The 12,264-nt window shown below is 47.0% G+C and overlaps 1 protein-coding gene across 1 annotated transcript in view; it reads left to right on the forward strand.

Moving 5' to 3' along the window:
* LOC145349484 (uncharacterized) overlaps positions 1-11,930 on the forward strand; it is a 71,656-nt gene extending 59,726 nt beyond the window's left edge. Inside the window, exons 2-5 of the mRNA XM_080198020.1 lie at positions 2,367-2,490; positions 2,574-2,631; positions 2,704-3,387; positions 11,582-11,930. Coding sequence (XP_080054146.1) covers positions 2,367-2,490; positions 2,574-2,631; positions 2,704-3,387; positions 11,582-11,596 — 881 coding nt within the window. The 3' untranslated portion in view covers positions 11,597-11,930. The remainder of the gene's footprint in view (positions 1-2,366; positions 2,491-2,573; positions 2,632-2,703; positions 3,388-11,581) is intronic.
* The last annotated feature ends 334 nt before the right edge of the window (positions 11,931-12,264 follow it).

Consider the following 12,264-nt stretch of genomic DNA (forward strand, 5'->3'; position numbering starts at 1 on the left):
AGTACTGTGTGCAGTTTTGGTCGCCGCACTTACGCAAGGATATTTTGGCCTTGGAGGGAGTGCAGAGGAGGTTTACTAGGCTGATACCGGAGTTGAGGGGGTTGAACTACGAGGAGAGGCTGAATAAACTAGGCTTGTACTCGTTAGAGTTTACAAGAATGAGGGGAGATCTCATTGAGACATAGAACATAGAACATTACAGCGCAGAACAGGCCCTTCGGCCCACGATGTCACGCCGACCAGTTAAAAAACAATGACCCTCTAACCTAAACCAATCCCTTTTCATCCATAAACCTATCCACGGATCTCTTAAACGCCTCCAAACTAGGCGCATTTACAACTGCAGCAGGCAGGGCATTCCAATCCCTCACCACCCTCTGGGTAAAGAACCTACCCCTGACATCCGTCCTATAACTACCCCCCCTTAATTTAAAGCCATGCCCCCTCGTGCTAGCTTTCTCCATCCGAGGAAAAAGGCTATCACTATCCACCCTATCTAAACCTCTAATCATCTTATATGTTTCAATAAGATCCCCTCTTAGCCGCCTTCTTTCTGGCGAAAACAACCCCAAATCCCTCAGTCTCTCCTCATAGGACCTCCCCTCCATACCAGGCAACATCCTGGTAAACCTCCTCTGCACCCTCTCCAAAGCCTCCACATCCTTCCTATAATGTGGGGACCAGAACTGCACACAATACTCCAAGTGCGGCCGCACCAGAGTTGTGTACAGTTGCAACATGACGCTGCGACTCCCAAATTCAATCCCCCTACCAATAAACGCCAAGACACCGTATGCCTTAACAACCTTATCTACTTGATTCCCAACTTTCAGGGATCTGTGTACACATACACCTAGATCCCTCTGTTCATCCACACAATTCAGAGTCCTCCCGTTAGCCCTATACTCGACACATATAAGATGATGAATGGGATGGATGGGATAGAGGTGGAGAGGCTCTTCCCACTCAGAAAGGACAGCAGGACTAGAGGGCACAGCCTCAGGATAAAGGGGGGGCGGTTTAGAACGGAGTTGAGGAGGAACTTCTTCACTCAAAGGGTGGTGAATCTCTGGAATTCTCTGCCCGTTGAAGTGGTGGAGGCTGCCTCGCTAAATATTTTTAAGACACGGGTTGATAGGTTTTTGATAGGCAAGGGAATTAAGGGTTATGGGGAGAGGGCAGGAATGTGGAACTGAGACACGACAGATCAGCCATGATCTTATTGAATGGCGGGGCAGGCTCAAGGGGCTAGATGGCCTACTCCTGCTCCGATTTCTTATGTTCTTATTTTAATGTCATCAGCTCAGATAACTCCCTTAAGGTCAGGCCTTTTGACTAAGACCCAGCATTGGCTCAAGCCCAAGATGAGCTACAATGCTTTATCTTGTCAGCTTAGATTTCCTTTGCCTCTTTTGTGGAGACCATGAATTGGATTCAATTGGATTTTGAATTTGGTTTTGGAAGCAAGCAAGGAAATAATTTGGGTTTGTCCGGTCCACTCACAGCATTGGCTTTGTAACTTTAAGGATTGAGTTGAAAATTTAAAAAAGATCAGCACTTTTGCAGTTTTATAGTGAGTTTTTTTAATGTGCTGAAGTGTTTTCTTTTCACCATTTCTAATATTTTAAAGACTTGGGGCGGGCAGGAACGGGTGATAATGCTTCAGGTTTAGTTTTAACTGAGTTTTTAGACCTCCCAATACAACTCCTGCTGTTACTCACGTCAAAAGTCTGACAACACCAGGTTTCAGTCCAACCGATTTATTTGATAGTAATTCACCTGACGAAGGGGCTAACCCGAAAGCTAGTGAGTTTACTATCAAATAAATCGGTTGGACTGAAACCTGGTGTTGTCAGACTTTTTACTGTGTTTACTCCAGTCCAACGCAGGCATATCCACATCGTTACTCACGTCAACAGAAATCTTATGCTTGTGATTAACAACCAGAGGATGCAGGGATTAAATTTATATGCAAGTAAAGGGCATCAAGCCCAATGCCAGGGTCAGGTGTTTGAGACATTCTCAGGGGGACTGGGGATCCAGGCAGCAGTGTTCTGCCCAGCAGAAGTTTAAACTTCCCAGTTAAATAGTGCACAAGTCTCGAAGTGTAACCATGGGGAAGATCTCAATGTTTGCCATTGAAAGATCTGGGCCATTCTTTCAGCAACGACCCTATCAAGCCCCTTCAGAACCTTATATGTTCCAATAAGATCACCTCACAGGCTTCTAGGCTCCAATGAATATGGGGCAACCTGCTCAACCTTTCCTCATAAGACAATCTATTCAATCCCAGGAATCAACCTAGTGAACCTTCTCTGAATTAAAGTCCTTACCTTTTGTTTAAAGCAAATTGTTTTCCTTGCCAGATTGCGATGGGATGAAGAGTTTGATTACCAAAACCAGAGACAGTGGGGAAACACTGGAAAAGCAGAAACAAAAGTGTGAGTTCGGGGGAATAATGCACATTGTCTCCAGTCTAATCAGTGAGCAGTAAGTGAGAGTGTTCCTCACCTCCGGTTTGGCTGCTCTGCGGTTCTCCCCTGACAGGTAAACGCCCGCTATCTCTCCGCCAGCTGCCGACGCCGCGGTTTCAGCACCTTCCGAGCCACACATGGGAGAGACGCCGCCAGGGTACCGCTGAACGCCCAGACTGGCAGGGAAGCTGTCCTGGTTTTCTCTGGCCGCCGGCTCCGAGGCTTCTAGCCAGCCGTCCAGCTCCTTGCCCTTGCCGCAGGCGGTGGCGATGGTGATGATGGCCATCAGCAAGGCGACGCAGCCGCCCGCCAGCACCACGATGATGATGAAAGACGTGTCCCAGCTCCGCTTCCCCGGGCCCAGCAAAGCGCCATCACCGGGAGGCTCGGCCTCTGCCGCCGCTGTGAAGCTGAGAGAGACGGTGGCGGAGAGAGGCGGGCGGCCGCTGTCACTCACGGCCACGATGAGGCGCAGGGGCCCGGTGGCAGCGGCAGCGAGCGGGCGGCCCAGGTAGAGGTCTCCGGTGTCCGGTCGGATGCTGAAGAGCCCGGCCTGCTCCTCGCTGACGATCCGGTAGCTCAGCCGGGCGTTCAGGCCTTGGTCCGGGTCGCTGGCGCGCACGCGCGTTGCCAGGTAGCCGGCGGGCGCGCGGGCGGGCAGTGCGATGACGTCGGCGGCCGAGCCGTTGCCAGGCAGCGGTTGCGTCACGCGCGGCGCGTTGTCGTTGCGGTCGCCGATCCTCAGGCTGACGGTGGCCGAGCTGCTGAGCGCCGGGGAGCCGCCATCGCTCGCCTCCACCCGCAGCTCGGCCTCCCGCACACACTCGCGGTCGAAGGAGCGCAGCGCGTAGATGGCTCCGCTGGCCGGGTCCACGGTGGCCAGCCCGCGGGCGGAGGGCGGCTCCAGCAGACGGTAGGTGAGGCGGCCATTGGCGCCCAGGTCGGGGTCGCGGGCCAGCACGGTGGTGATGTAGGCCCCGGGCGGGTTGTTCTCCAGCAGCGACACCCGGTACACGCTGCGGGAGAAGGAGGGCGCGTTGTCGTTCTCGTCGCTCACCCGGATGGTGTAGGGCCGGACGGTTTTGAGCGGCGCCGGGCCCTGATCCTCGGCCACCAGCGTCAGGTTGTACTCGGCCTCCTGCTCGCGGTCCAGCGCCGCCGCCGTCACGATCATGTGCGAGCTGCCGTAGGCCGGCCGCAGCTCGAAGTGCGGGTGTCCGGACAGGGTGCAGGAGAGGCGCCCATTGGCGCCCGAGTCCCGGTCCGAGGTGCTGACCAGCGCCACGAAGCTGCCCTTGGCCGCCGCCTCGGTGATGTAGGCGGCGAGGCCGGAGCCGCTGGAGGCCATGGGGGTGATGCTGATCTCGGGCGCGTTGTCGTTGATGTCGAGGACGCGGACGGTGACCTTGCAGCCGCTCCGGCTCGGCTTGGCTCCCAGGTCCTGAGCCTCCACGTCCAGCTCGAAGCTCTGGCGGCTCTCGTGGTCCAGCGGCCCTTCCAGGGTCAAGCGGCCGGATTGCGCGTCCAGGCGGAAGAGGCGCCGCACGTCGGCGGGCACCGCGGGCCCCAAGCCGTACAGCACCTCGCCGTTCGGCCCTTCGTCCGGGTCCACGGCCTCCAGCTGCAGTAGCAGCGAGCCCGGCGGCGCGTCTTCATCCAGCTCCACCACCAAGGAGCTCTGCTCGAAGGCCGGCCGGTTGTCGTTGGCGTCCAGCACGCGTACCCGGAGCTCGGCTCTCCCTGTCCGGGGCGGCCTGCCTCCATCCTGAGCTCTCAGCTCCAGCCTCAACTCGCTCTCCGTCTCCCGGTCCAGCTGGCGGAGCAGCACCAGCTGGGCACATTTCACTCCGTCCGCCCGGCTCTGCACCTCCAGCTCGAAGTGACTGTTGGCCGACACTTGGTAAAGTTGCAGGTAGTTGGCGCCCACGTCGGCATCGAGCGCCGGCTCCAGGGGCAGCCGGGTCCCCAGCGGCGAGCTCTCGGAGATTTCCACCTCCATCTCCGGCTGCGGGAACTCGGGGGCGTTGTCGTTGATGTCCTTCACCTCGATCTCCACATGGATGAGCAGGAACTTCTCCCGGGAGAAGTTCACCACGTCGAAGACGAGCAGACAGGGCTGCTGCTGTTGGCACAGCTGCTCTCGGTCAATGCGCCCCCCGACCGTCAGCTCTCCGTCCCTTTCCCCAACTTGTACCAGGGACCTGTTGGACTTTTGCATCAATCGGAAGCCGCTCGGGCCGCCAGCGGCCGCGTTTAGCTGCAAATCTGCAGCCAGGTTTCCGATCACAGTGCCGGGCAATTCTTCCTCGTAGGTGGAATACTTGGCTGTCTTGCTCTCGCTCGTCGGAGCAAAAAGTACAAGAAGCAGGGAGCAGAGGTGGAGAAAGTGACTGCAGACTGGAGCTGCAAACTTGCCTCTGTTTCTTTCCGAAGTCATTTTTTGACTTCGTTATTATATTCACTTTTATTGAAATTCGTTTTGAAAGTGACAAGTCTAAGAATTTGCTCCCCTTCCTTTTCCTTGCTCGGAGTACCTTATATGTATTTTTACTGCTCAAGTTCAAACTATCTGCCCAAATACATTGAATTTCCAGTGTGGAGTTTTCTCGGGACCCCGAGCTTTTTATTGACAAGTGTATGTAAATTTGATAGTGGACAGCCAATCATATTTCGCGCGCGAGATTGGGCAAACAGTTTTCCTGACTGAGGATGAAGATATCCAATCGACCAAACCTGGGAAAATTAGGAACCAAATATGTGCAAAATATTATTGTGCTTTTTTGTAATGTCCCAACAAAAATAAGTGTACATATTCATCACTTAGGGAAGTTAGAAGCATGTTTAAATTGTAAAAAAGACAATACTGGTTAGAATTAACATTTGGAAGTGGGTTCATTTTTAATATAAATTCATTCGTCGTTTTAAACAGCATTAATATACATAAATAGTTTCACATATTAAAGCTGTAAATGTATCAACTGATGCCTTATTGCTTTCACATGTTAATGCTATAAATCATGAACACTAACCTGTGTAACTAGTTTCATATATTAAAGTTGTGCACTATCACTGCTCATCCTCCTTGATCTGACTGCCAACACCACCACCTTCCTTGTCCAGTTGAGTTGGACTTCTCTCCCTTGGTTCATTCTTATCGAGTTACAGCCAGAGAATCCCTGCCCTAGCTTCTCTTGCTGTTCCCATATTAATCTCTGGACTTTGTTATGGATCACTCCTAGTTTTCTGCTCATCGTTTACATGTGGCTTCATGCAACATCATTTGAAAACACACGCAATTAAAAATGTCCACTGCTGACACCAGTTCACCACCACCACTTGTGATCCAATCCCTCTAATCTGTTATGCTGCTTGCCCAATATACAAATTAGGAACTGGCCTCTCAGTTCTTTGAGCCTGCACCACTACTCAATAAGATCGTGGTTGGTTTGATTTTAATCTTGACTCCACACTCCTGCTTACCCCAATAACCTTTCATCCCCTTGCTTATTAAAAATCTACCTAACTCTGCCTTAAAAATATTCAACTGTCAGGACTGCCTAAGTTTTACATATTTGGTGTATTTGTGTTTGCTGATGATCAGAACCAATTACTTACCACTACTTTTGAAGAAGAGTTCCAAAGCCGTACAACCCTGAGAGAATTATTTTTCTCCATCTCTGTTTTAAAGGGCTGACCCTTTGTTTTGAAGCAATGATCCTGAGTTTGAGATTCTCCCATAAAACAAAACATCCATTCCACATCCACTCTTCAGGTCCCCGCAGGATCTTAAATGTTTCAATCAAGTTGTCTGTTACTCTTCTAAACCGCAATGGATACAAACCATGCCTGTCCAGCCTTTCCTTTCCTCATAGTGGTCACAAGTTATATAAAGCTCATTTCAAGCACACATTTCAAGTTTTAGCAATTAAACTTCAGGAAAGATATATATTGGCCATGAAGGAAGTGCAGTACAGGTTCATCAGAATGATAAGGGAGCTGGAAGGGTTGAACTATGAGGACAAGTTGCATAGACTGTATTCTCTTGAGTTTGGAAGTGATCTGACTAATGTGCTTATGTTTAAAATTGTTAATGGAATTGAGCAAGAGAAAACTATTTTCTCCACTGGAGGAAGTCGAGCATATGGGTACATAACCTTAAAATTAGAGCGAGGTCATTAGGGGTGATGTCAAGAAGTATTTGCTCCTGCTCAGGCAGTGGAAATTTGGAACTTTTCCCCACCCCCCCCCCACCACAAAAAACTTTTGGTTAGGTGAATTTAAAATTTTAATGTTGAAGACACCTACAGATCTTGGACAATAAGGGGCAATTTAGCATTGACAGTCCACCTAACTTGCACCGTTTTGCATTGTGGGAGGAAACTGGAGCAAACCCATGCACTCCCAGGGAGAATGTGCAAATTCTACACAGTCACCCAAGACTGAATTTGAACCTGGGTTCCTGGTGCTGAGAGGCAGCAGTGCTAACTCCACTGCCACTGTGCTGCCCTAGATGCAGTTAAGATACCAATTAGCCAAACTTGTTTATTTATTAGTGTCATAAGTAGGCTTACATTAACATGACAATGAAGTTACTGTGAAAATCCCCTAGTCACCACACTCTGGCGCCTGTTTGGGCACACTGAGGGAAAATTTAGCTTAGCCAATGCACCTAACCAGCACATTTTTCGCACTGTGGGAGGAAACCTGAGTGCCTGGAGGAAACCCATTTAGACTCTGCACAGACAGTGCCCCAAGCTGGGAATCGAACCTGGGTCGCTGGCGATGTGAGGCAATACTGTGCCACCATGCTGTCTTATTTTAATCACAGAATAAGTTTAAAAGAGTTTTACATATTAATGCTGCAAATCAAAAATACTATTGTACATAACCCTGGTTTTCCATATTAAACTGTAAACCTACACTAATGTTCATAACCTATTTTCACACGTTAAAGCAGTAAGCCATGTCCACTAAAATGCACAGCTCGAATTTCACACTACCCATTTCTCGAAACCACATTTCTCAATTACATGTTGCAACTTTGGTGATGTCAATCAAAAACATGTCAGCTTCCATATGTGTGCTGATGTCATCCAACTTTACCTGACCATCATCCTCTCTGTGTCACTGTCTGTCTGGCATCTGTAAGAAATAGAAGCAGGAGTAGATTATTTAGCTCTTTGAGCCTGCTCTACCATTTAATAAAATCATGGTCAGTTTTCAATCTCAATTCAGCTATCCCTTTATTTTCTTGCATTCAAGGTTGGATGAGCAGAAATCTTCCCAAGTTTGGGAAGATCAGTCCCCTACAAATCCATTACAGTTTGAGGGTAAACTAGATTATTTGTTACCTTAGCATCCAATTTGAACCACAGCTGAGATTTTGACAATATATCCTTTCCAGCAGCAAGACTCCTTATGTAGACCTCAGTAATATCACCTGTCTCCATGCCTCTTTCAGAAATTTTCATCCATTCTTTTACCTCTGAAGCTGAAAATTTGAATATTCCGATGTCCTACTAGCCTGTCACCAACTTTGCGCTCTGCTAAAGGTGAGTTCATTCAAAACATTCTATCTTATTACAAGTCCCTTTCACCCATCTCCTTGACATGTTGGCTTGCAATCCACCTGACAATGCTTTAAATGTTAATTCTTGTTTTCAAATCCTTCCTTGGTCTCTCCCTTCCCTAACTCTTTAATCTCCTCTGGACCTATAACTCTAAGATCAGTTTACAAATTCTGGTTTCTTTTATATCCCCAGTTTCCATTGCTCTACCATTAATATTGGTCTACCATTGATGACTGCCTTCAGCTACTTAAGCTCTGAGCAGTGGAATTACCTTCCTAAACGTCACTGGCACTCCTTGTTTAAGCCACACGTCAAAACATACCTCTTTGATCAGCTATCCCAGTATCTCCTGATGTTCCTTGGTATCAAATTTTATTCAATAATCTATCTTCATCTAGCGCATTAGGATATTTACTTGTGATATTAAAGACAGTGGATGAATGGAAGTAGTTGCTATTGTTCAAGCTATAAGTAATGTTCACTAATATATGTAACTTTTTTTATTCTTTCATGGAATATGGGCTAACTGGCAAGGTTAACATATACTGCCCACCCGTAATTGCCCTAAGAATATGATGAACAATGTTTCTTCTAACTTCACTATGGCGGTCTCTCTGTTGCAATGTATGGTCTTGTTTAAGACTGCTGACATGGTGGTGCATACGTATTTTGAAGTAATGGCTGCTGTGATGACCTGCTTGCCCCCCTGGCATTTTCCTAATTGCTATATGGCTTATATTGACACAGCTTAGAGGGATCACTAATGGTGAACTGCCTTCTTCAATTGCTGCGTCTTGTGTGGTGAAAGTACCTCCTAGTGCAGTTACGTAGGAAGTGCCAATGATGATGATGAGAGCATCTTCAAGTCAGGATGGTGGGTGACTAATTGGAGCTTCTGAGGTGGTAGGTGTTTCTGTGCATCTACTGTTCTTTTTTGGGCCGGATATTGGTAAGTGCAGTTTGATTGCACAGTAGATGGCATCTTCTGTTACTTTGCTGTGGTAGGTATTAGACAAGCTAGGATGGTAATTGGCTGGATTGGATTGTTCTTTTTTATGGACAATTATCTGCTGTGTTAGGTACATGCTAGTTAGTGCTGTAGCTGTACTGGCTTGAGGTTCAGTTCCTTGTAGAGGATAATTCTTCAGTGCTATAGCTGGGATGTTAGAGTCCATAGCCTTTGCACTATCCAGTGCATTTGGCCTTTTCTGGATAACACATGGAGTGAATCTAATTGGCTGATGTTTGAGATGGTAGGCAGCTCTGGAGGGGACCATGGTGGATTGTTCATCTGGACTTCTCGTTGTAGATGGTTGCACACAATTTAATGTGGTCCTTTGTACTATTTGATGGTTTCCACCATCATTGAGGCTGAGGATGTTCATGGAGCCATCTCCTCCCGTTAGTTAAATTGTCCACTGCCATTCCGGACTGCATAGCTTTGATCTGAGCAGATGGTTGTGAGATTGTTTACTCTGTCAATGGCATGCTGCTTCTTCAGTTAAGCAGGCATACAGTTCTATATTAAGCATTCCCCAGGTTGATACTTCATTTTTAGGTATATCTTGTTGCAGTTGGATCTCTCGTTGAGCTTGAGTTCGTCCCCTGGCTTGATATTAATGGTAGAGTGAGAGCTGTTGCCAGCCATGAGGTTACTGATTGTGGTGGAATACAGTTTTGATACTGATGACCCAAAGCATTGAGCTGCTTGGCCCATGTACTGAATTTATCAGATTTAGCACAGTGGTCTGCTTCACAACATGATGAAGGTTGTCCTTGGTGTGAAGATGGGAACTTGCACAAGGGTTGTGCTAAACCTTATGCTTTCAACATTAAAGCTACATTTGAGGAGGAGAAGCTGAAAGGAAAAGTTGGAGATAATAAACAGAAGATTTTGGACAAATATAATGAAGTTATCAGCTGGCTAGATAAGAACCAGACTGCTGAAAAGGATGAATATGAGCACTAACAGAAGGAGTTGGAGAAAATCAGCAACCATATCATCACAAAGCTCTGTCAGCGTGCTGGTGGACCACCAGGGTGCCGGCAATGCTCCTTCCGGTGCAGGTGCATCACCTCGTCCAAGAATTGAGAAGGTTGATCAAGAGTAAACAGCATGTCTACTAACTGTTATGGACTGATGCATCTGTGACAGGTAGCTTGATAGGAACGAGGTCAAGAATGTTTTTTACTCAAGATTTTTCACCACCAGTCAGAGGCCCAGTGTGGCAAATATGTCCCTGGGACTTGACCAGCTCGGCCAGCCATGGTGCTACTGAGCCATCTTGCGTGTTGGATTTTAAAAGTCGCTTGCCCAGCTTGTGCCCTTGCAGCCCTTCGTGGTTCTTGCAAGTGTCGTTCAACGTGCAGGAATACTGATGCATCATCTGCAGGCCAGCTATCGGACGTAATCAATAGATTTCATTACTATCTTTAACCTGATGGCATGCGACATCATGGTGACCGGAGTTAATGTTAACATCTGTAAGGACGCTCCCACCTGATCCCATAACCCCCGGGAATGGTGATGGAGGAGTCTGGGTTGAAAAAATGAATCTGAGAGTATGATTGTGTCAGAATGTTGCTTGGTGATTCTGTGGAACAGCTGTCCCAATTTTGGCAGAAGTTTCCAGATGTTAATGAGGAAGACTTTACCAGGTTAAGTTGACTGGTTGTATTTTTGCCATGTTGCTCAGGTAGTTTCCGTCAATCCATCCAGTTTGATTTTTGGGACATTTTCGTAAGAGCTTGATAGAACTGAGTGGTTAATTTCACTTGTTAAAGTGGTAAACCACATCGCCTAATTGAATTATGTAAGAATTTCACATTTTTAAAGTCCAGATTAAAACTAGATTATTTAACCGGGTTGGAACGTTTATTTTACAAACCAGCCTCATATCGAACTTCAGCTTTATTTGGGGGCGGTGGGGGAGTGGAGGAGGAGGAGGGTGGTTTGCATGCGCTAATTTAGTTTGTGAGAAATGCTGAATTTCGCTTCAATACTTCTTTGTTATTTTGTGTTCGTGTATATCACTTCTCTAGCCGATCTCTTTGGCCCAAGTCGCCTGAATAGAAAATAGTGGCAGGTGAAGAACAACCGTTTCTAATGGGATTTAGTTTAAGCATTAGCAGATTTAGCGAGGTTTCAATGGTCAGATTAGTTCAATCGCTTATGAAAGTCTCGTTAGCAGTACGTTTATAATAGCTTGGCAGGGCACCCCATTTGAGGCATCAATGTCTGTTTTATTTCAATGCCGCAAACCAAAAGGATACTCGACAATTTCCACAGAGGACCCGCGCTAAGTTTAATATAATGAGCAATCGCCACATGTATCCATTCTGTATTTCTAAGCAGACACAATCAACCGCCCTAACTCTTTGACTAAACGATGATGTGTGCTGAATTGAATACAATTGCGTTGGATATTAAAATACATTTAGTGATCCACCCCACAGATATGCCTGTTACGCCTATCTCGGGACTTTATTTCCCACCTTTCGTGCACGCTAATACTTGGCTCTTTTTTTTACATACAGACAAAACATCAGTAGGCGGTTCGGATTGTTCAACCCGAGGGAATGAAACCATCTGCCACAATAGCTAAAGAATCAGGAAACGGGTCGCGTGATAGTATTTGTGTTGCAACTGTATATTAAGCACAATTTAGCGGCATGAAATGCTTGGAGCTTCGGTATCTGGGAAGCTTTGATTGTGCCTTTCAGAATGTAGGAGTCTTGAATTTATGTAATCGAATGCAAAGCACGCTTTGTATGAATATGTATTCTACATTTGCATCATGAATTATTTGAAATATTTGTCGGATGTAAATACATCCATTGGTTAAATATTACCAATAATAAATATCAAAATATTTTTGAAAGAACAGTATTTGCCTATAATTGATGTCAGTTTGGGTCGGAGTCCCAATTACTTACGGAAACAAATTAACATGTTGGAATATGACCAACACAATCCACCACACAATATCATCCAGGGAAAGTTTGAAGAACTTATGACAGTAGGGAAAGTTGGTTAATGATTCCAAGAATCGCTTTAACTTTCTGGAAAAAGTAGAACATATATTTTAGTTGTGGGTCAGGCTGGAATCTTAACACGCCACAGTGTTTGGCACTGCTGCCTCACAGCGCCAGGGACCCCGGTTCATTTGGGTCACTGTGCAGTTTGCAATTTCTCCCCACTGGATTTCCTCCTGTTTCCT

The sequence above is a fragment of the Carcharhinus amblyrhynchos genome, chromosome 10 (assembly GCF_965287045.1).
Source record: "Carcharhinus amblyrhynchos chromosome 10, sCarAmb.v2.hapA, whole genome shotgun sequence".
Taxonomy (NCBI): domain Eukaryota; kingdom Metazoa; phylum Chordata; class Chondrichthyes; order Carcharhiniformes; family Carcharhinidae; genus Carcharhinus; species Carcharhinus amblyrhynchos.